Genomic DNA, 25,693 nt, shown 5'->3' on the forward strand with positions numbered 1-25,693 from the left:
GTTTCCTCTCTCTCTCTCTCTCTTTCTGTTCATGAGCTATTCTCTCTTTTCTTTTCTCTTCTCTCTCTCTCTCTCTCTCTCTCTCTCTCTCTCCGCAGTGATGGATCCCTCAGTATGTCTTTTGTCACTGAATGTCACTTCATGGCTTCACTGTGACTCAGGGTGGGTTATTAAGGCGGTCGTCCACTCACGTGGTCGGCGTGGCCCGTGGCTGGACCGCGGCTGTCACTGTGACGTGAGTGATGTGTGTGGAGGGGTCACGCCGGCCTGATTGTTCCAGCTGCGACATTCCTCCCTCCTGCTTTATTAGATCGTCAAGACAAGGGGCTTTAGTTAATTGCCTCATTTGCAGATTGAAATATTATGCAGTAAATGGCCGATTTTGAGTGCTTTTCTGGATTGATGGCTCGTGCTGAATTGATTTTTCCCTCCGCTGTAGTCTCTCATTTTCTCTCACTTTGAAAGGAGAGATTCCCCTAGGCCTGTGTGTGTTTATATATGTATATGTATATGTATATGTGTGTGAGTTGTTTGAACTCAAATGAACTAAAGCTATGTTCACATTACCAGGCTGAAGTGACTCAAATCTGATTTTTTTTTTTTTTTGCTCAATGTGGCTCAGATCTGATTTTTTCATGGCTGTGTTAACGTGCCAAATTGGATTTTTCCAAATCAGATTTGAGTCACTTTCATATGTGGTCCTAAATTAGATACGTATCTGATCCATGGACATGCAAAATGAACGTGAACGGTCAAATCTGAATTCATGTGACTTTTTGCTTTGAGCTACATGCTTCTCTCTCGTACCCACACATCTCTTGGTGGAGTCAGTAAATGTTATTAAAAGTGGTATTAAATAGAGTATTAAGAAAAAGCAACTTCTCTTAATTGTGAATTTTAATTTTAATTGTCAGTGGTATATTCTAATTCAGAAGTGTATCTATGGTAAGTATTCTACATTAAAATCATTGCTTAGTATAAGAAATAATGGCTATTAATATATATATATTAAAGTAAATGCAACTAATTAGATTTTACAGTGTTTTGTGCTTTTTTTGATTCAATTCAAAACAATGTAATTTTGCGTTATGTTAAAATAAATATTGATAAAAGCAGTCCGAGCGCTCAGACCATCACGCCTCTATTTAACACGAGTTCCTGTTTGTGAGCCGCAGACTGTAAAGCTCAGACCTGAAACTCTATTTCTGTAAGGTAAAAGCAAACAGTAAAACGAGCCACGCTCGAACGCCATTGTCCTCCGAGGTGCCACCGCCATGAGAAAGTCTGGTTTTGCAAATCCATCCTGCAGTGCTCACTCTCGATAGCTGTGCAGTGGAAGAAAGCCAGGATTTCCTAATTCAGGGAGAATGTGGACTTCTCAACAGATTGATCTGCAACAGGGGACAGTCTATTCTTTAAACGGCCACTCTGAAAAAACCCTGCTGCTGAAGAGTGAGTTTCTGAGCTCGCTCTGAGAGCCAGGGCTGGTGCATGAGAAAGAGAGAGAGGAAACAGTGAGAGCGAGCGGGAGAGAGAGAGAGACCGGACCACTGATCAGACGTCTGCTCATCATCCTGACATCCAGCAGCAGCATCCATGGACCCTTTCTACCTGGACATCCACATGGGTGAGTTCTTAATGAGGCTTTGGGCCTCAGTCTGCGCAGGAAATGGTCACTTTGCACTTGGTTTGGTGTAAACAACTAACATTATATTAATTATAAAAGTTTCTTGCTAAAAGTTACAAATCTGATTTAAATAATCTGTTTCGGCAAAATGTATTAATTGTAGCTGAACCCTAGTTGAGGCCAAGCCAATGTCTTTGCGCTACTGCACATGCTCAGTTCTGCAATAGTTTCTCATCATGTTGTCACGCAATTTGCATATTAGCCGTGTCCTCCGACCTCTCACTCACCATCAGTGTGTAGTCATTCTCCACAGGCTGCTGCTGCTTCTCTTTGTTTATATGGATTTATGTATTGTATGCTTTATATAATAGTGATCTGCCTGGTCTCAGTGTTGTAGGCTGTAAGAGCAAGTTGCAATAGCTGTTTTGTGTTGCTGAGTGTATAAAGACTATATGCTGGCTGGAACCAAGTTGATTATATTTGTATGACCCCAAGCTTACGTGACTGATAATCCTGCAGATATATAATAGCAATAAATTCCTAGTTGCTACTTCCTAGTTGCTAACTCAGATTAAAATATATATAGTGTTGGCCCACTGCATGAATTTAAACCGAAATATATTTAAAAAATGAAAAAAGGGTAATACCAATTTTTGTGAATATCTGTATATATGTGGATGGGACCTTTATGAAGCCTCCAGTAATGCCTCTTTAGAATCTTGTGGAATATTCTGCTCCAACACTACTTTAAGAACATCAACATCATTTTGAATTAATGTTTTCCCCTTTATCCTACATTATACATTAATACTAAAGTCATCCAGACTATTAGGGAACACAGAAGGAATCATTTAGTAACTTTAACGTGTTAAACAAAAAAAAATGTAACCAAAAATTCTGAGGGTGGAAGCTCTGATAAACTTATCCTGTGCAACAAAGGAAACTCTTACTCTTTCTATCCTGGGTTGATCCTGATGAGAGCCAGTTTCATCACAATGTTTTTGATGTCTATCTTGACAGCACTTGAGGATACTGAAGATACTTGAGAATTCTGGAAATGTCTTAGATTGACTGACCTTCCTTTCTTAACGTATTTTCTTTTCTTTTTCTTTACTCAGTTGAGTAGTTCTTCACAACTTTACAACTGATGCTCTCAAACACATTATAGAGGCGAGAAATTCAAGTTTAATTAACTCTTGAAGAGTTCAGCACAGCTGTTAACTGAAAGCTGGAATTCCAGGTGAAAAATATACAATATAAAACATATTTTAGTTTGTTTGACTGTAGCTTAGGGCAGAGGAACAATTTCTCCAGTGTGTGCATTTAATGAACTGTATTTTTGCTCCTTCTGCTTCAGTACATTATCTTAGAGATAAAGGAGGTGTATACTGTATAATAGCAGTGCATTCCCAACAGCAACTGGAGACCAATGTGTGACCAATGAAGAGAGCCAAAATAAATGCTGATATCTGCATTATTATTATTATTATTATATCTGAGTGACGAATGCTCGCTCGTATGCGTTCCCATTCCTCAGCGCTGTTGCACAAGCGGAGCTGCTTGTTAATGTAGAGCGGTGTTTATCTTCAAGCTACGCAAATTACTGTAAGTAGCAGTTTAGCGTTTCATGGGAGGACAGCGAGATCCTCGGTGTTACTTTCGTTGGCCGGAGCGCGGGCTGAGCTATTTGGCTCGGTTGCCATACTTAGCCCACGGATTTCATCTGTCAGGACAAAAGAGCGAGAGGGAAGGCAGGGGAAAAAAAGAGGGGGAAGAAAATGCTAAATTAAATCTAACTCATAAATTTCGGCCTGACATATGTTTGGCAGGGCGCGAAGGCTTCATACCGCCGGGAAGCGCTCACGTCTTTGTCAAGAGGGGCTTTGGAGCATTGATTTTGCAACAGGGCTGCTGGCACAGGCTGCAGGAATGTAGGCCACTGCTGTTGCAAAAGCCGGAGTGTGTTTCTGTGGGGTGGCTGTGGCTCGTCTCGTCTCCCATCCCCGAGCTTTTCTACGTATGGAACAGAGCGGACATGTTTATCTGCAGGGTTTCTGTTCTGAATGGGTACCTGTTCCGTCTCCAGGGCTGAATGACTGCTCTATAAAGCATCATGTTGATTGCAGTGGCAGGACGATTGTGTATTGTCCCTTTCAGCTGCTCTCCCTCCGTTACATGAACAGAAGATGATGACACGATGACAGAGACACTACAGTTGTTGACGGAGGCTGAAGCTAAAGGCCGCTGACGCTTGAGGTGTGAGCAGCCATCCTACATGTGTCACTGTGCCCTTGTCAATCAAATCAGATAGCAGGATGTGCAGGAAGTGCAGTGATGCGGAGCTTACAGAGGGAGGAAAGCTCCCGGAGGCTCAGTAATGCAGTAATGTACAGCAGTCCAGTATCAGGAATCATTGGGTCTGAGTGTACAGGTGTTTCAAAACATGTCAAATAGGAATTTGACATTATTTAAAGGTCATATTTAAAAAATATATAATTTATTTCTTCAAAACACAGTACACACTAAGAAAAATAAGTACAGATTTGTACTTAAAATATTACAAAGCTTGTCGCTGGGGCTGTACCTTTCAGTGAAAGTCCTTTTTAATGCCCATGGTTTTTGTGCCAGTAAAGATTATAAACATTATAAACATTACAAACATTGTCATCAACTAAATATGTGTCAAGAATTTGATGATCTAAAATTGTCTGGCTTTCAAATGAAAAATGTGCAATTAAAAATATATATATTGTTTATTAGTGCAGTGATACAGAATACTGAATGTACCATTTGGCTGCTGGTTAAATGGTATAAATCTGCACTTATTGCTGTTAGGAAAGACTTTGTACTTTAGAGGAAACACATCTGATCCTCTAAAGATCTTTTTTTCTATTGCCAATTGTTGCAAAAAATCAGAAAAAAAGTTTGCCTAATTAGTCCACCTGTTTAGGATTAATTAGGCAAACTTCACAGAAGCAGTAGTGTGTGTGTGTGTGTGTGTGTGAGAGAGTGAGTCAGGGAAAGAGAGGGATGGATCTGTCACCAGTCCTTGTGAAAATACTGAATCATGGCAGGATGTTGGGGCCAAAATGGGTAAAATTATAAATGGATTAAAAAAAAAAAGAAGGTTAAAGTTTCTAGATATGTATATATATATATATATATATATATATATATATATATATATATATATATATATATATATATATACAGTGCCAGTAGTTTGGACACACCTTCTTATTGTGTTAAAGTGTAAAAGAAACCAAATACTCTGATGAACTTATCCTGTACAGCAGAGGGAACTCTTGCTCTTCATTTCCTGCGGCGGTCCTGATGAGAGCCAGTTTCATCATAACATTGTTAGTGGTCTTCAAATAAGGACTGCAGATAAGGACACTTTTAAAAATTCCAAAAGAAAATGTTTCAGATTGACTAACCTTCATTTCTTAAAGTATTTTGTTTTCTTTACTTAGTTGAGCTGACTTGGCTCTTGACATAATATGGATTAGAGCATGACTCAAATACGGCTATTCACTGTATACCAACTCTTTAGTTATGGCTGATATATGTATATATTTTTGCATATGGAAAGTTTTATGCTGAGATCTCTGCTGCAGCGCACGGCTGTGCTTTTGCTCTGTTCTGCTTTCTGAAGCTTTTATCCTTCCCACACCTTTTCTTCTGCTGTTTCATTGTACTCCCGACACTTCTAAGCAGCAGCACTGAAATAAAAGATGAAGAATCCATCTTCACCCTGAGGATGTGGGAACCTCAACCACACCCTTGGATCCTCTCCGTATATTGACTGTGACTTAGTAATGGAAAAAAGTGTTTCACCCCACCCTACTGCAGTGTAACGCATCATACCGCCATTACAGAATATTCTCAACGTAACTTTAGTATTAATTTACAATGCAGACATTGTTTTAAATAATAATAAAAAAAACACTGAATATAAGTTGTGAACTTATTACTTAGTCAAATATTACAATACCTTCATTAGAAGGCGTGTCCACAAACATTCGGAAAAGTAGTATAACCGAAAACACCATGCTTTATATCAGGCATGGGCTAGAGAGGTATAAAGCCCTGGTGTTTAAAAAAAACCCTTCCCCTTTAGACACGTATCCAATTGCACTTTAAGTTGTAGATGTCACCAGAGTGTAGACTCTTTAGGAGCAGTGTAGGGCACAGTGGGTGATTTGGTGTGATTTGGAATGAGTCTGTAAACGCTGTTGTGTGAACGCTGACTGATAGCTAGCTTTGACTCAGTTAAGTTAAATAAACTTAAAATTGCATAAACAGGGGTTGGACAATAAAACTGAAACACCTCTCATTTTAGTGTGGGAGGTATCATGACGAAATTGGAGCAGCCTGGTAGCCAATCTTCATTAATTGCACATTATTGCAGCAGTAAGAGCAGAGTGCGAAGGTTCAAATAGCAGGGTAAGAGCACAGCAATGTACCCAACATTATGGGTGACATACCAGAGTTCAAAACAGGACGAATTGTTGGTGCACGTCTTGCTGGCACATCTGTGACCAAGACAGCAAGTCTTTGTGATGTATCAAGAGCCACGGTATCCAGGGTAATGTCAGCATACCACCAAGAAGGACCAACCACATCCAACAGGATTAACTGTGGACGCTGTAAGAGGAAGCTGTCTGAAAGGGAGGTCTAAAACCAGGTGTTTCAGTTTCATTGTCCAGCCCCTGTATTTACAACTTAATTGAGTCAAAGCAATATGAGTTAAGTTAAGCCAGTATTTTTTTTCAGTGTGACAACTTCTTCTCTTCGTCTTTGACACACCTATTTCTATTTCGATTCCTCTCTCTCTCTCTTTACTGCTACATTTCCAGACTCTGCTCTATTGATCGTCTGAGTGTGTGACTATAATAAGCTTTGACAGGCCTCCACACACACTTGGTGTGAGGTGTGCGGAGGAGATCACACAGCCGATATATACGTGGGCTCTGCAAAGTTCACGCCAACCTACACGCATGAGCGACTGCCCGCACAGCCACAGAGCGCAAACACAAGTTAACACATCACACAGAGCACAGGGTACACAGTGTGCTGCCAGTGCTGTGCTACTTCCCCCGTCTGCAGGGTCTTCTGCTCTGTGCAACAAGAGCATTATTATATACAGAATAGAGCTCCATCAATTCAGAGAATAGAGTTTCACTTCTCCACAGCTTAAAACTGGAGGATATATACCCCTCCAGTCAACACCTGGCATTAGGTATTGCGCCAACAGGTTCATTTGCTCTTTTATCTGCTCTAGGAAGCTCTATTCTATTGGTATTAATTATTTTATAGAGACTAGACAAACTTGTTGTTCAAAGTTATGAGTTGGGGACGAGGTGGGGTACAGATCCCTCCCTCAGACAAAGTCTGCTGGCTAATCCTGCTCTGTACTGTCTGAGATTTTAATCCAAAATGACTGAAATAATGGATCTTCAGCTGATCTATTGGGTGGAGCTGTGGTGGCAGTTGACAAGGGATGAGTGGTGCGGCAGTGGTTGTATTTAAGTTAATTTCAGTAGAAATAATATATAAAAATGTGTCCAAATACAATGTTAAGTAATATAATGTAAAAAAAAGAATAAGAAAGTATAAGAGCTAATTAATTTAAGCTAACATTTTTTTATATCTATTTAACACAAGTTAGAATAGGTCTATTGGCTGTACAAAATGTGTTGTTAAAGTTCTTTGCATAAAATCACTTTTACAGAAGGAGATGTCACCAGTTTAATTTTTGGCAGATTTAGTCCCTTTCAGAATTAACTATTCAAGGGTTCATAATAATCTCAATGGCATTGTCGGGTGACTTTTATGGCTTCATACAGTAGGTGGTTGCTCAGGTGTTGCTTTGGCATCTTATGTGGTTGCTATGAAGGTCACTATTTGATTAAAAAGCTTATATTTCTGAAATCGCAGGTGGTTGCTACAGTGTTGCTAAGTGGTATGTCAGGTGCTATGGTATTTCAGGTGCTTGTTATGGTGTCTGAGGTGGTTGGCGAGGTGGTTGCTTTGATGCCCTATGTGAATAGTTGGGTGTGCTTATCTATTGTGCTCAGATGGCATTGAAAGGCTGCCAAAAGGTTCATTCCTATGTGGAAAAAATACACATAATTAGCGTAGCTCTTCTGTGGGCTGAAGTTTGGGTTAGTATCTTTATTGGGAAAAAAGGAGGCGCTCACCATCCCCAGTCCTCTGCAGCGTAATTGCTGTCTGAAAATATTAAATAATGAAAAAGATCCTATCTATAATTTTCTCTAATATCCACACTTGATGCAGTTTTGAAAGCTAGATGGTATTGCAAAATTAATTTTCCTGTGCAGACATCTTCATATTGATCACAGTGAAGTAAGGCCAGGCTCTGCCAAATTTAGGAGTTAATTAATTTTAAAACCAACTTTTAATATCATATCAGTAATTATTTGCACTGGGCTGAAATGGACTACATTAACCCAAGAGCAGGAACCCATTAGCAGCAGCTGAGCGAGGGAATCAGGGCGACAGCAGGCAGCACTTTCCTTTTTTTTACAATTAAAACTCATGTTTCCTTTACTTTAAGACTGAGATCTCGAGGTCTGCAGTGCTGAAGGGTCGCTGTATACAGGAGGTGGTTGCTAAGGTGTTGTTTTGGCATCTCAGGTGGTTGCCAAGTGATTTCTAAGCTAATGGTTATGAAATTACAAGTGATTGCTATGTTGTTGTTAAGTTATCGATATAGTGTTGCTAGATGATCTCAATGGCTTCCAATTTGGTTGCTATGATGATATGATGTTGCAAATCAGTTGTTAGGTGGTTGCTATGGTGTTGCTAAGTGGTTGCTATTGTGTTGCTAAGATGATTGCTAAGCCATTGTGATGGTATCTCTTTGTTATGGTGATGCTAAGATGTTGGTATGGTAGGTGGTTGCTGTGGTCTTTTAAGGGCTACAGTGTCTTTGCTGTCAAGGTCGTTGCTATGGTATTTCAGGCAGTTGAAAAAAATATGTTGCTTGGTGGTTGCTAAAGTGTTGCTGAGCAATTGTTGTAGTGCCTCTGTTGTGATTGATGTTTATGAAGGTGTTGTTTTTGTGGGTGGAAGATTTTTTTCCAGGTGGTTGTTTTAGTGTTGCTAAGTGGTGTCTAGTGTCTTTGATTATTGCTTAGGTGGTTGTTCAGGTGGTTGCTGTGGTACCCTATGTGGCTAGTTGTGTGTATCTAGTGTGCTCAGGTGGTTGCCGTGGTACACTATGTGGCTAGTTGGGTGTATCTAGTGTGCTCAGGTGGTTGTTAAGGTGGTTGCCGTGGTACACTATGTGGCCAGTTGGGTGTATCTAGTGTGCTCAGGTGGTTGTTAAGGTGGTTGCCGTGGTACCCTATGTGGCTAGTTGGGTGTATCTAGTGTGCTCGGGTGGTTGTTAAGGTGGTTGCTGTGGTACCCTATAGGGCAAACTGGGTGTATCTAGTGGGCTCAGGTGGTTGCTGTGGTACCATATAGGGCTAGTTGGGTGTATCTAGTGTGCTCAGGTGGTTGTTAAGGTGGTTGCTGTGGTACCCTATGTGGCTAGTTGGGTGTATCTAGTGTGCTCAGGTGGTTGCTCAGGTGGTTGCTGTGGTACCCTATGTGGCTAGGTGGGTGTATCTAGTGTGCTCAGGTGGTTGTTAAGGTGGTTGTTGTGGTACCCTATGTGGCTAGTTGGGTGTATCTAGTGTGCTCAGGTGGTTGTTCAGGTGGTTGCTGTGGTACCCTATGGGGCAAGTTGGGTGTATCTAGTGGGCTCAGGTGGTTGCTGTGGTACCCTCTAGGGCAAGTTGGGTGTATCTAGTGTGCTCAGGTGGTTGCTCAGGTGGTTGCTGTGGTACCCTATGGGGCTAGTTGGGTGTATCTAGTGTGCTCAGGTGGTTGTTAAGGTGGATGCAGTGGTACACTATGTGGCTAGTAGGGTTTATCTAGTGTGCTCAGGTGGTTGTTAAGGTGGTTGTTGTGGTACCCTATAGGGCAAGTTGGGTGTATCTAGTGGGCTCAGGTGGTTGCTGTGGTACCCTATGGGGCTAGTTGGGTGTATCTAGTGGGCTCAGGTGGTTGCTGTGGTACCCTATGGGGCTAGTTGGGTGTATCTAGTATGCTCAGGTGGTTGTTAAGGTGGTTGCTGTGGTACCCTATAGGGCAAGCTGTGTGTATCTAGTGTGCTCAGGTGGTTGCTGTGGTACCCCATGTGGCTAGTTGGGTGTATCTAGTGGGCTCAGGTGGTTGCTCAGGTGGTTGCTGTGGTACCTTGTAGGGCAAGTTGGGTGTATCTAGTGTGCTCAGGTGGTTGCTGTGGTACCCTATGTGGCTAGTTGGGTGTATCTAGTGTGCTCAGGTGGTTGTTAAGGTGGTTGCTGTGGTACCCTATGTGGCTAGTTGGGTCTATAAATTCAAAATACATTAAAATATCTAATCAAATCAGATAAACATGAGCTTATTGGCATCATGTCTACTACCAGGAGTAAAGGCACACTTTTCTGCACATTTTAGTGGATTCCTTGCTTTAACACACCCCTGTAACTGCATTCATGTTTAAAAAACTTAATGCTGTACGTCCAAACAGCCGCTGCTTTGTAGTGTCGCCCAGTAAGTGGTTACAGGTTTCACATTCCAAAATACTGAACAAATGCTTAAGATTAGAAACATTTTGGCAGAAGAAGGATTTATCTTTCATCTGCTCACGAGGGTGTGGGCTTGGATTTATGCACATAGCAGGAAAATGCTAAAGAATCATCCACAGAATTGCTCAGACATTGCAAAACAGAATAATACGTTGTGAAATCAAGCTTAGAGTTTACTTCATACAGTATATCACAGGTCACAGAGTTTGCATATAGTTAAAATGGGAGTTTTGTAGTTTTAGATACATATGCGTATATATATCTTATTTATATCATATATCTTTTTAATTCTACACTGTAAAACCTTACTGCACTTAATGAAATAAAAAAACAAAAAACAAATGCTTTCCATCCGACTTGGCTGAGCTTGAGCTGTTTTACAAAGAAGAATGGGGCAAAAATCTCAGTCTCAAGATCCACAAAGCTGGTAGGGACAAACCCCGAAGTATATACAGCTGTAATTGCAGCGAATTGTGGATCTACTAAGTAATAATATGAGCAGTGTTACTTTTCCCCCCATATAGAACTTTCAATTTAGGCCAGAAAGTTTCAGCAGTTCATTTTTTTTTTTTTTTTTTTTTTTTTTTGTTATTTCTTCTTAAAACTCTTTCTTAACCCTTGTGTGGTGTTCATATTTTTGTTACTCGTTTACTTTGTTACTTGTATTTAATTCAGCAAAATTAAGCAATTTTACATTAAAAAGCTTTACACATGCTTGCTTCACCTAAATTGCAAGCAATATAAACAGCTTACATGGTTAATATTTGCCCTTTACCTTTCTTATGTTACATTTCTTTCAAAAAGTGCTACTCTTTTTTTATTATTTTTTTAATAAAATGTAAAAGAAAATGAATTAAACTCAAGATATGAGTAGAAAATGTGTTTAGTTTCAAATTTACAAATAAAGCAATGTTTGGCTATTTGCTGGGTTTGATGTAGTCTCATTAATAATAAGCAAGCTATCCCTATGGTTTGTGTTTATACGTCTGTTAAATATCTGTGAAGCTTGTGGTGGTGGATCCCTGCTGGCCGTTTAAGAGGAGTTTGGTTTGCTAATGTGTCTTCAGCACCACTCTCTGATGCAACGATAGTGAAAGACGCTTCTGTGTTCTATCACTTTCTCCGTAGTGATCACACACTGGCTGGCTCCACGGCCTGCTAAAGCTGGTAAGCTCCGTTAATGTGAAGCACAGCCTGCGATCAGGGCCTCGGGTTGAGCCCATGGGAGGCTGCGGCGAGGCCTGTGAGGACACTGAATAAGCACATCCACTCGTGATAAATCAGAAGCACACTTATCACTTCATCAGCCGGTGAGATTTGGGGATAAACCACTGAATTTCAGGCTGAAGGGAGGGGCAGGGGAAGAGGAGGACGTGTTGACTTAACCCAGATAGTGAAAATCACTTGGGCTATCTCCTGGCTGAATACCACAGGCATGCCGAGCCTAAGATCTGTCTGACCGGCTCAGGTTTAAATCTAGACTTGATTCAGGACCAAAAGCTCGTCTCACATTCCAGATGAGAACTCATGTGCCAACACCTCTGGTTGGTACAAAAGTATGGTACTCAATCAGGCTGTGCCACTTTTGCCAACACTCCAGTTACCAAGTATAATAGTACAATCGGCCCCCGACACTTAGGTCAACACCCTGGTTACGGAGTATAATGCATCAAACTGCCCCTGCCACCTATGCCAACACCCCAGTTACTGAGTATAATACACCAAACAGCCCCTGACACTTGTGGCAACCCCCCGTTTGCTGAGTATATTGCACAAATGGCCTGTAATGCATGTGCCAAAACCTTACTTGCCTAGTATTATACGACATTCAGCCCACGTTCCTTGTGTCAACACCCCGGTTACTGAGTATAATACACCAATTATCACCTGCCAATTGTGTCAACACACCGGTTGCTGAGTGTAATACACCAATCTGCCTCTTCCGCTTGTGTCAACACCCTGGTTATTGAGTATAATACACCAATCAGCCCTTACCACTTGTGTCAACACCCTGGTTATCGAGTATAATACACCAAACTGCCCCTGTCACTGGTGCCAACACCCAGGTTGCTGAATATAATGCACAAATGGAAAATGGCCTATGATGCTTGTTCCAAAACCTCACTTTCCAAGTGTTATATTCCATTCAGCCCACGTTTCTTGTGCCAACTCCTCAGTTGCTAAGTATAACACAGCAATCGGCCCCTGCCACTTGTATCACCACCCCGGTTATTGAGTATAATAAGCCAATCAGCCCTTGCCACTTGTGTTAACACCTTGGTTACTGAGTATAATACACCAATCAGCCCCTGCCACTTGTGTCAACACCTTGGTTACTACGTATAATGTGCCAATCAGCCCCTGCCACATGTGCCATCACCCTGGTTATTGAGTATAATAAGCCAATCAGCCCCTGCCACATGTGTCAACACCTTGGTTACTGAGTATAATGTGCCAATCAGCCCTTGCCACATGTGCCATCATCCCAGTTACTGAGCATAATACACCAAACTGCCCCTGCCACTTGTGCCAACACCCCAGTTACTGAGTATAATACACCAAACGACCCCTGTCACTGTTGGCAACACCCAGGTTACTGAGTTTTATACACCAATCAGCCCCTGCCACTTGTGCCAACACCCTGGTTACTGAGTATAACACACCAAACAGCCCCTGATACTTGTGCCAGCACCCTGGTTATTGAGGATAATAAGACAATCAGCCCCTGCCACTTGTGTCAACACCCAGGTTACTGAGTATAATAAGCCAATCAGCCCCTGCCACTACCAACAAACTGGTTGCTGAGTATAATATGGCAATCAGCCTGAGCAGCACACCAGTTGCCAAGTATAATATGTCAATCATCCCACACTGCTTTTGCCAACTTTCCGGTTGGCAAGTACAATACAGCATTCAGTCTGCTCCGCTTGTGCCAACTCTCCAGTTGCTGAGCATAATACAGCAATTGGCCCAATTCATCATGGCCAATGCCAAGTCTCAGACAACGCTGCTATACATCTGCTAAGCTCTTGCTGATACTTAATGCTACCTGGGAACCACCAACCATGTGAGTTGGTGTGAGTTTTCATTTTCACATGATTATTTCCTCATTTTAAATACTCAGGTCAATATGTATATATATTTAAATAGGGACTTTGGTATTTGAAAAATATTTACTAACACAAAAAATCATTTTTTTATCCTTACTGCCTTTGGGATTCTAGACTAGTATACTTGGTATCACTTGACGTCTGACTGGTACATTATTTCAGTCCATTTTTTTCCTAAATATAACTAGAAATCCAAGTTTTATTATATAAGTAGTGTTTAATATTGTGATATTGCACTTTTCCATATCGTCCACCCTCAGCTAATGTTCCCAAACTTCTAGAGTGTGCTAAACCGAGTTTACCTGAGAACACAGACCCACGCCGAACCCTCAGAGGCCCCAGAAGTGTCTGGACGTTGAGCAGCTGGTCTTGGCCGGGAAGGGTAAATCGATCCTAACTGCCTGAGATCAATAGCAATAATGGTGACACTCTTGTTTGGCCCTGACCTAACAGAGACAAATGAGCAGAGACAGGGGATTCTCCACACCGACACCAGACGCATCTCCTGCTGGCAGGAACGGACCACACACACCTGCTGCTTTCAATAAAACACCAGCAAAGGTCCATTTTATTGGGTTATTAACCACTTTGGCTTGTTTGTTGCTGTATTTATAAATACAGGTGAGTTTTTGTGCGAGGTAGAGATGTATTATCATGTTGTGTGTTTGACAGCCGAATAAAATGACGTTCCTTCATCTGATCTAGTGGGCGGGGCTCTGGTGGGGGTTGACAGATAATGGGCGTAGCCAAGGTGGTTATATGGTGGTTATATAATGTATCCATCTTAACGGCTAATAGAAGCAGAGTCTTTAAACTGATTCACAGAAAAACGGATGGGTGAATTTTTTTTTTTATTTGCACTTGGGGTGTTTTTAGGGGTAGTTAACACCCAAGTGGAAATGTAAACGCATGCAAACAGTGAATTTAGAATAATATTTTCCCATTTAAATTATATAGGTTCCTTAGTAGTTATTGATTTGTTATTAGTAATATAGTTATTGTTTGAGAATTAGCGCTGAATATAATATTGTAATATTTTAATACATTGATTATTTCTTGAACCCAAGCAATTAACATTTATTTTCTCTTGGTAATACATTAAAGGTGAATTTCAATACAGCCAAGCATTTACAACCTAAAGGGATTAGAAATAGATAAAATGAAAATTAAAATCAAGTATTTAATCAGGAAAGCTAAAATAAGGTACTTCATAAACAAAACGATTAAAAATTGGTTAGAAGTGGTAAGATAATATAAGATTTAATAAAAAAAATAAATAATTCAGAATAAAATGTGTGACAATAAAATAAAGAGATAAATGATTTGAATAATACAATAGAAGCACACATAACGAAATAGAGGGGAAATAAATAAAGTAGCTAAAATAACACCAAAATTATAAAGAAAGTAAATAATGGCCATGAAATAAAAAGTAAAACACAAGATAGAATAAATAAGTGTCACACTTGGTGCTGAAAGCACTCCTATATCTCCCACACTCTCCCACGCTCTGCCTGTGATCTACATTACCCAGGATGCACCATACACAGACATTATGCACAATCCTGATCACATGACACTGCACGTGACACTTCCAGGAAGCAAATCGACGGAATTCTAATCAGCAGTTTTAGGCCCTATTTAAGGGGCTCAGTTCTACCTGTCTTTTGCTAAGTATTGATGTTTTTTACTCGTATTACATGTTTTCTTGCCTGTAGTTTTAATCTCTCATTTTTGACCCTGCTTTGTATTTTTCTGATCTTGATTTTTGCCTGCCCTCTGTTACTGCCCTGCCTGTGTATGACCTGTGGACTGTTTCCCGTTTCTCTTATGCTATATCTTTGCTATTGCTGTTTACTTGTATCGACCTTGCTTTGTTTGACCACCCCTCTGCCCTATACTTTTGTAAATAAAGTATATCTTGATTTACATCTTCATGTGTCTGAGGTCTGCCCCACCCTGACAAAAGTACGAAATAAATGAAATAAATTGGTAAAATGCTAAAAGTAAAACAGAGAATAAAACAAAGAAAAAGATAAAATAAAAAAAGTAAAAAAGGCTAAATATTAGATAAGTAAAAGGTCAAAATAAATAAAATGTAAACTAAAGCAGTTACATGCTGTCTAAGGGTGGCACCGTCCTCACTTGTTGATACGGTTAGCTTGTTTCCATCCTTTGAAAGACGTTGTTTGTGCCGGGCCCGAGTCTGTTTTTCATTAGAGCGCTTGATCTGTACTGAGAGGAAATGATTTGCTTGAAAAGCTCAAGTAGCCCTCTGTGCTTTATGTGCTTAAACAACGAAATGAGGCACAGCAGGCATCTGGGGCCTGCTATACCTTCACTGTTCCTTCATTATGAGATGATTTAGAGCGGCTGGGACAAAAGCTGGACGTAAAGGAGCGTTTGAAGGGAGACTGGTAGACACCTTTACTGCTGTGGGCGGAGATGATGCAGGTCCTTTTATGTTTCATCAGCTTCTGAACTGAGGAGCAGACTGTATGCTAATGCTGAAAGACCACATCAGCCTATTGCACGTCTGATTTCCTGAGCGCTGCCGCTGTTTCAGTGCCCTCCACGGTGATGGCAGTGTGGTTTCGTGCACTTTACAACACTTCAGAGTGTACTTTAGATGGCAAGATGGAAAAAAAGCACAAAAAAGGAACCGAGTTTGCGGCTCTAGCGCATGGTTTTGTGTTTGTAGGCCACTTTAGATGTTTGACTGCAACGGTTGTTTCCAAAGTACATTAAAAAAGTCTTAAAAATGACACTTCTGATGCATTAAAAAGCTATTATTAATAAAAGTTTCAGTCCAAATCATTGTAATATTCTTTATACCCAAACACACACACACATACTGCATGTATAAATATTTGTGCAAATGCACATACACACACAGTCTGTAGAATAAAGCCCTATCCGGTCACAATTCTACAATTCTATACTTCTATTCTACTCTACTCTTGCATCTGGACTGCAATTGAAAAAACAGGAGGACCAGTGAGTTTTTAGGCTTTCTCGGTCACATGACATCGCTTTCAGTAGCTCCTCCATTTCCACTTGCTATTGTGTTTACATAGATCTTATACTTTTAAAAGTTGGGAATGGTGATGTTTAGTGGTGATCATCCAGTATCCATATAATATTTTGTCTTTGAATGCAATCAAATCCTCACAGCAATGGACCAGAATTATATAAAACGCCTTTCCTGGACAGTAAACTGAAAAAAATCTGAAATTAGATTACGGCGAAAGTAGGGGTCAAACTTGGTAGCATAATTAACTTTCTTTAAAAAAAAATAATAATGCATTACTGATTTCAAATTAATGACTTGCATTGACGCTTTAAGATAATCTAACCTATAATATAAATATATAAATACATGTTCCAACCACCGTGCCAGCCTTGGTTAAGCAGTGTGGTGTATTAGATGTAATAGAGTTGCTGTACATGTAACTGAGGGTTTGTTGGGGTATCAGCGCGCTCCCCTGTCCGCGGCCCCCGTCTCCCTGTCCCGTAGCCGTGCCCCGGCGGCAGTGGAAATGGCAGGACATTGGAGACGGCCTTATAGAGTTCCGCCTCAGCTCTCTCAGGTGAGCCGCGCTGGATCTGTTTACTGCACGGGCAGCTGCCGCGGGGAAATGATCCGCAGCTTTAAAGTTCAGCTCCACGTTAGACTATGGTTACATGGAGAGGTGTTGGATTTTTTTCTCTCCTCTTTTTGTTGAGGTGGGGGGCAGTAAGCCCCCAGCTGAGGGTTCAGAGAGAGGTCCCGCAGCTGTGGTACTCTGGGGGGGTGAGGAGGGGCTTCTGGGAAGGCAGTATATACGGGAATGGGATGTAGTAGACAGAGCTCCAGTGCTCTACAATACTGTCAGTGCAGGTATGAGCTTCTGGACCAACCACTGAACAACAAAAACCAAAAGCTTCTAGACAGAGTTATATTAACCAAATGAATCTGTATTACACAACTCAGTCCAATGTTTTTAGACTCCAACATTTAGCCACATATTTTTGGACTCTAACATTCAGACAAATGTTTTCAGACTCGTACGTTTAGACCAATATTTTTGGACCCCAGCATTTAGTCAAATGTTTTTAGATTCCAAGATTTAGACAAACATTTTTGGACTCCAGCATTTAGACCAATGTTTTTCGTCCCCAACATTTAGACAAAAGTTTTTTTTGACTCCAACATTTAGACAAATATTTTTAGACTCCAACATACAGCCTAAGATTTTTGAAATCCAACATTTAGCCAAATGTTTTTGGACTCCAGCATTTACACAAATGTTTTTACACTCCAAAATTGAGACAAATGGTTTTGGCTTACAGCATTCAGCTGAAAGTTTTTGAAATCCAACATTTAGCCAAATGTTTTGGACTCAAGCATTTAGACCAATGTTTTTAGACTCCAGCATTTAGCCAAATGTGTTTAGACTCCAACATTTAGCCAAATGTTTTGGACTCAAGCATTTAGACCAATGTTTTTAGACTCCAGCATTTAGCCAAATGTTTTTGAACTCCAGCATTTAGCCAAATGTGTTTAGACTCCAGCATTTAGGCAAACATTTTTAGACTACAGCATTAAGACCAACATTTTGGGACCCCAGCATTTAGTCAAATGTTTTTAGATTCAAAGACAAACATTTATGGACTCCAGCATTTAGACCAGTATTCTTCATCCCCAACATTTAGACAAATATTTTTAGACTCCAACATTCAGCCAAAGGTTTTTGGAATCCAACAGTCAGCCAAAGGTTTTTGGTATCCAACATTTAGCCAAATGTTTTTTAGAGGAATCATAGCAACACTTTACGACCACCAAGTCTCCACTGCAGCAACACTATATTGATCAATTCAGATACAACAACACTTACATAGGATACCATAGCAACCACCTAACAACACCTTAGCAACCACCTAACAAGTCATAAGAATGTGAGGTAACAGTTTATGAGAATCAAAAATAGCCCATTGTTCAGTGAAAAATTTAGCTTGAAATAAGAAAACATCTTAGCCCCCATAACAGCAACACTATTGCAACCATTTAGCTACAACTAATTTGTTACATAATACATACATAATAACCATCTAGTAACACAATAGCAACTACTTGGGGTACCATAGCAGCCACCTAACTGCACTACAGTAGCAATCACAGAGCAACACAACGGGCTCCAAACATTTAATAAAGGTTTCAAAAAGCATAGTAACAGCTAAGCAACTACTGTAGCAACAACCTTCAACCCAATCAACCAAATCACCCTATCAACCAAGTTAGATACTATAGCAATTACCAAGTAACACAATAGCAACTAACTAGCCACAGCATAGCAACCACCTAACAACCACTTGGAAACCACTTGCAATACTATAGTAATCACTATAGCAACACCATAGCACCTACTAAGGATACCATCACAACCACATAGCAACACCATGAAAACCATCTAGCAACACCATTGCAATAGCAATTTTGAGGTAGGGGGCAGTAAAGCCTCAGCTGAGAGTTCAGACAGAGGTTCAGCAGATGTTTTACTCTGGGAAGCAGGCGTGTGTTGTCGGGCAGCGCTGCTCTTTAGTTAGCTCATGAGTTTTTCTTGTGCTTTAATCCGTGCCGACAACAAGCTGCTTTCTTTTTCCCAGAACCCTCTGCATGGAGACGATGTTCTGGCTCCTGGCTTTCTTCTCTACATTGGGAGCCATGTTCTTGAGCAATCCAGTAGATCTGTAGTTGTCCTGATGTAGCCTGACGTTTTAATGCTGCCCATGTCCAGCTGCGTAATGCAGTGTGGAGTGTGTGGAGGGTGTGTGACTGCATGAAACTGACTCTGCGGTCTGCAGAGCTGCACTGCTCCTCCAATCGTGCAGTTCGCTGTGAAAACTTCCCGAAAGAAGAAAAACAAGTTTCGGGGAGGAACAGGGAGTTTTAGCGCTTTAGTGCTTCCCTTACAGGGCGTTCTGAGCCAAATCTAAAAGGAGAGGCATCAAGTCAAAGCAGTGAAAGTGAACCCGCCTCGCTGTCCTTGAAAGAGAAGCTTGTGTTTTCTGTTGAAACATCTTCATGGCAGGTGAAGAAGTCTCCTGGGCTGTTGATGTCTTCTCTTCCTGGAGAAGTTTTCATGCTACCTGAGAGGATCGAGTACAGAACTCATAACTTACAGTGTATTAAAGTTTGCATAACTTAGTCAAATGTTTTTAGACTCCAACATTTAGACAAATGTTTTTAGACTCCAACATTTAGTCAAATGTTTTTGGTCTCCAACATTTAGATACATTGTTTTTGGATTCCAGCATTTAGACCAATGTTTTTAGACATTAGTATTTACCCAAATGTTTTTTGACTCCAATATTTACACCAATGTTTTTGAACTCCAGCAATTAGACAACAGTTTTTAGACTCCAACATTTAACCAAATGTTTTTATACTCCAACATTTAGCCAAATGTTTTGGAATCCAGCATTTATTCAAATGTTTTTTGTCTCCAATATTTAGCCAAATGTTTTTAGACTCCAGCATTTAGCTAAATGTTTTTAGACTCCAACATTCAGACAAACGTTTTTGGACTCCAGCATTCAGCCAAATGTTTTAATACTCCACAATATTTAAATATATGTTTTTGGAGTTTATCACTTAAAATCCAGTATTTAGCTGAATGTTTTTGAAAATCCAACATTTATCCAAATGTTTTTGAACTCCAGCATTTAGACGACAGTTTTTAGACTCCAACATTTAACCAAATGTTTGTATACTCCAACATTTAAACAAATGTTTTTGGACTCCAGCATTTAGCTGAATGTTTTTGGACTCCAGCTTTTATCCAAGGGTTTTTGGACTCCAGCTTTTAGCCAAATGTTGTTCCTAAAAAACCTTTACAACAACTTTTTACCTTACACTTATACCTCATGTTTTTACCTCAGGTGAGCAAAATGCTCAGAAAGAACAGAAGAAACTTGATTACTCAATATGAACAAAAGTATTGGGACTTTAACACAGCAGATAAAGGTGTTCCACTGCTCTAAAGTTCAGTGCTGATGAGTTTATACCCCTCTAAATGGTACTGAAAACATTTGAATATATAGTGAAGCTATAGAAAATGCTGCCAGACTATCAGACCTGTCGGTGCCAGTATAGTGTATAGTACAGCAGTACAGCAGACACAGCGGCATCAAAAACCAGGCAATTATTTAATGTGTGAAGGGTAACTGTCTCAAAAGTCAGGACGGATGCAGATAACCTGCATCAGCGAGGCAGAACAGCGCCTGCAAAACAAAGCTCACCGCAAAACCTGTTCTTTACAGCACAGAACACAATCAGCAGGCCAGAAACTTGGTGGGCAGGAACAAAGTACATGTAATTTATTACTGTAATTAAGTAATTACATAGATTTTTTTTCTGAATTTTTACTATAATATTTCTAGTATGCCTGAATTTATAGTTACACTTTATTCTAAGTAATGAAAATACTTCATCTTCAGAGATTTTTGCTTATGATCATTTTAATAGGCATCAATGTCAATCAATCAATCAACTTTTATTTTCACTCGGGAAAAACATTGAGGGTGACCCTCATTTACATGTTACATGTTACAGAGCATGTACATCATCAAAGGGGTTGAAAACTTTAATAAAACATTAGAAATAATAAGAAATAAAATAGTAAAATATATATATATATAAAAAAAATAATATATATAACTAAAATATATATATATTTAAAACAGAAAATTCTAAAATACCATAAAAATCTAATTATAAAAAGACACATAAAAATTAAGAAAATTCTAAAATATAAAAAGAGTAAAAAGATAGTAGTAAAAGTAAAGTAAAATGTTAAGAATGATAAGAAATTATAAAACACATAATAGCACTAGGAACAAGAATGAAAATATAAAACATTAGAATAAAAAATAAAAGTAATAATAAATAAATTAATTAAAATAAAGAAAATAAATTAAAAATTAAGATAAGAAAAAGAAACAAATAAAAAAAACATTTAAAACAATCACAGGCAAATGTCAGACTAATTAAAGATATAATAACTTTGATACTGAAGTACATTTTAAAGCGAGGACTTTTCTACTTGTTTTGTACTTTTACCTAACGTTTGCGGACTAATGGAGGGCTTATATTTTACTGTAGTAATAAATGACCCTGGCTTTGTGTACTTTGTTCAGCACTGACAGAAACCTGAGAGCGCTTCTCAAATCTGGAATTTATGATCGAGTGACGACTTAGAAACCAATTAAGCTTAAAACACAGAGGTATTATAGATCCCTGAGTGATGGAAAAAGTGATGTGCTCTGATTCGTCATCTTGTGAGTAAAATCCTGTAAACTCTATTTAGTCAGTAGGACTGGGAGTTAATTCATTAATTAATTTGATTAATAAAAAAAGTTACCATATTAATGTGATATCAAAATGCGGTAATCAAGACTGTATATGAGCTTTACATACAGAAATTAATGGAAGAAATTTCAGTACATAGACTTTTTGTTTCTGTCAGAAACCTGTACATAACTATTTTACGTGCCAGTGATTCTCAATAAAGATAAAGATATTTTATACCTTATTAAGTATAAAACTACTTGCTATTCTTATTAGAAACTATGCTAATTTAATGTAATGTTTGACCGCTCTATATAATGCTGTATGTTAATAATTTGGCACATCTACAAATAAAAGTAATATAAAAATTACATACTAGTTCATCTCAAACAAATAGAATATCATTTACTTTATTTCAGTAATTCAGTTCAATTTAGATCAACTTTAGGCATTTGTTTCTTTTATTGTTGATGATTATGGCTTACAGCCAATGAAAACCCAGAAGTTGCTTTTAGCAGTGTGAGCAGTGTGCCAAGTCCTGCTGGAAAATGAAATCTGCATCTCCATAAAAGATGTTTTCATTAGAGGGAAGCTGTAAGATATGAAGTGCTGTAAGATTCTGTGGGAAAACAAAACTGCACTGACTTTAGACTTGATAATAAAACACAGTGGATCAACACCAGCAGATGACAGACATGTCTCTCCAAACCATCACTGATTGGTGGAAACTTCACACTAGACCTCGAGCAGTTTGGACTGTGTGTCTCTCCACTCTTCCTCCAGACTCTGATCCCTTGATTTACAAATGAAATGTAAAATTTACTGATGATCAGTGATGGTTTGGAGAGACATGTCTGTCATCTGCTGGTGTTGATCCACTGTGTTACCAACAAAGATGGTTCTTAATCCTCTGAATTTGAACTATTATATTGCCCCTATTAAATTACATGCAAATAGTGATCAAAGAATTGTAAAAAAAGATACATCTGAACTTTCAAATATAAAGTAAATTTAATTAAAATTTGAGGAACTGAAATTGTAATACTAATACTATAATTACCTTACAAACATTAATAAAACATTATATGCTACTGTAATGAGCATCATATGAGATTATTTTGTCGCTGTCCAATGAAAAACAAGTATCTTTATTTTAGTCGATTTTTAGTTTACTACATAATTTGCCTCTTACTACACAAAGTGCTCCTTACACTGTGCCAAAATGTATTTATTTATCCAAAATGACCTGAAATGAACTTTTTTTTACATTACAGACTTCCATTGAAAGTTAAGAAGGTTTTTTCCTCTTTACTGTAAATTAGCTGTTTTGGAGATGTTTTCTTGTTTTTAATTGGACAAAGACGATTTATACTGTAACACAGTGGTGATTAATGTTGATTTAACAGTTGGTTGGCTGTGTGTTTTTGCCATGGAAACTCCAAAACTTCCAAACTACCGAACAGAATCGTTTATCCAAGAGTTGTTGTTTTTTTTTTATTCATTATTCATTATTAGCGCAAAGCATGCACAATCTTCAGAGTAAAGTCTCTGACAGGCTGGTGCAACAAAAGCCACTTCCTGTGGTTTCAGTGTAGTTTCTATTTTGCTAGATTATCTGCGTTAGATAATAATGTAGAACACCTGTCTCTGACTTCTCAATCACCTTGGCCATTCTTGGCGCTCCTCGTTAGGATGTTCCAGTAACCTCACACTGCATAAATATTTGTTCAACATTACTATGCCCCTATTCAGTTGATACCGCGGCTTGTAACCCTAGCGCTCGGCGCTCGCGTTCCTCCCGGCTGCCGGCCAGGTAACCGTACCCAGGCTCGTGTGGCCATAATTGATGGCAGAGTAACTGTTACAGATACAAACCAATTACTCAGTGGTTAATCTTTGATGAGGGGCTCTACAAATAAGCCGCCTTTCACTTATCAGCTTCCCCTGCAGCCGCTGCAGCTCACTTTCGCTGGGGCCCGCCGGGCCGATTCCGCGGCTCACACTCTCTGCTATTAAGTAGGAGGTGAAAATGACAGCTGGCACTCTCGGGCTGCATCGGGGGAAAAATGTCTGTCAGTTCAAGAGGTAAAAGAGTCAAGAGGTGAGCAACGTGTCCCCTGCACGACTCCCACAAATCTGGTGATCCGGTAAAGTGATATCGCACCACCGAGGAGCAAAAGAAGAAAAAAAAAAAGAAGCAGGGAGGAGGAAAAGAAACGGTGTTTGCCACCTCTACACGCGAGTCACTCGCTCGTAGGAGGCAGGAGGAAAGAGAGGCGAGCCGCAGGAAGAGGAGGGGGGAGGAAAGAAAGAGAGAGAAAAAAAAGAGAACGAGTTGCCACCTTTCTTGCCTCTCGCCTCTGCTACTACAGCTATAAAAGAAAGGAAGGCATGCGTCAGTGGAGAAGAGTAACTTCCTCTTCCTCACCACATAAACACACACACACACACATACACATACACATACACCACTTACTGTGGCACACTGCAGACATGTGCTATGAATATATATATGAAGACAGTGGGCACATCTATGCATATGTGTGTGTGTGTGTGTTTGTGTGTGTGTATACACTGTAAACCCAGACATTGTTTGAACTCAAATGATTGAAACGGACTCAAAAGTCTCTTTTTTACATAAATTTTAATATTTCTAAACATTACTCAACTATTTTCAGTTAGTTGAACATTTGTGGGCACATATATACCGGGGTTGGACAATGAAACTGAAACACCTGATTTTGGAGCACAATAATTGATTGTGGTGAGGGACAGTTCTGGTGGAAACAGGAGAGTTGAGGTGCACATTGAATTCTGCCATGATTTGATCAGCCGTGGTTTTATGTTTTTTGGATACAATCCGGGTTAGCACCCGAGCATCCCTTTCAGACAGCTTCCTCTTACAGCGTCCACAGTTAATCCTGTTGGATGTGGTTGGTCCTTCTTGGTGGTATGCTGACATTACCCTGGATACCGTGGCTCTTGATACATCACAAAGACTTGCTGTCTTGGTCACAGATGCTCCAGCAAGACGTGCACCAACAATTTGTCCTCTTTTGAACTCCGGTATGTCACCCATAATGTTGTGTGCATTGCAATATTCTGAGTAAAACTGTGCTCTTACCCTGCTAATTGAACCTTCAAACTCTGCTTTTACTGGTACAATGTGCAATTAATGAAGATTGAACACCAGGCTGCTATAATTAGCCATGAAACCTCCCACACTAAAATGACAGGTGTTTCAGTTTCATTGTCCAACCCCTGTACATTCAAACTGAGACCTTTGAGTTTGAGAACCAACTTATAATAACTTAATTTAGTCTGTTGCCATTGACAGCTTCTTTTCCATTGGCTTCTGTCACAATCTATTTGCATACTGGGTGTGTCCAACAGTTTCTGACTAATACTCACCATCAATAGCAGTGTAGTGATTACCCCTGGGCTACCTTAGAAATAAATGAACTTCCCCTTTAGTTGTAATAACTTTATGTTTTAATTTATGCTAACTCAAGTATTCATTCCCCATTATTTAAAAAAAATTGAGCAAATATTTTACTGTGTGGGGAATATTCCAAATATTTCCAAACTTTTTTCCAACATTTTTTTTTTATTCTTTAAACAACTGTTACATTAGTTCATAATGTATCATGTATCAACTTTTTAGAAAGTAAGGTCAATTAAAATCATAAAAACTTTTACTAATTAAAAAATGCTAAAGTAAATTTGTAACATGCTAAAAATTGTAGTAAAGTATAATAAAATATATTTTTATACCCAACAAAGTTTAATAAAAGTTACAAAAGACAGAAACAAGAAGGATATTTGTGCTCTAATGTAAATAAATCACATATATTTAACATTTAACAATTCTTAGTACATTTCTAATATACTCTGTGTATAGTTGTAATACTCTAAAATTAAATGTATTATAATTTTACTGTAAGCATATTTATTTAAATATGGGGTTACATACTGTACATGA

The 25,693-nt window shown here is 39.3% G+C and overlaps 1 protein-coding gene across 2 annotated transcripts in view; it reads left to right on the plus strand.

Moving 5' to 3' along the window:
* The first annotated feature begins 1,449 nt into the window (after positions 1-1,449).
* The window catches only part of rxraa (retinoid X receptor, alpha a), a 270,194-nt gene continuing 245,950 nt past the window's right edge, over positions 1,450-25,693 (plus strand). Inside the window, exon 1 of one of the 2 annotated variants that reach the window (XM_049466149.1) lies at positions 1,450-1,627. In XM_049466149.1, the coding sequence (XP_049322106.1) occupies positions 1,597-1,627 (31 nt within the window). In that variant the 5' untranslated portion in view covers positions 1,450-1,596. The remainder of the gene's footprint in view (positions 1,628-25,693) is intronic. The other variant, XM_022676562.2, reaches the window with a different exon arrangement.

Source organism: Astyanax mexicanus, chromosome 17 (assembly GCF_023375975.1).
Source record: "Astyanax mexicanus isolate ESR-SI-001 chromosome 17, AstMex3_surface, whole genome shotgun sequence".
Lineage (NCBI taxonomy): Eukaryota > Metazoa > Chordata > Actinopteri > Characiformes > Acestrorhamphidae > Astyanax > Astyanax mexicanus.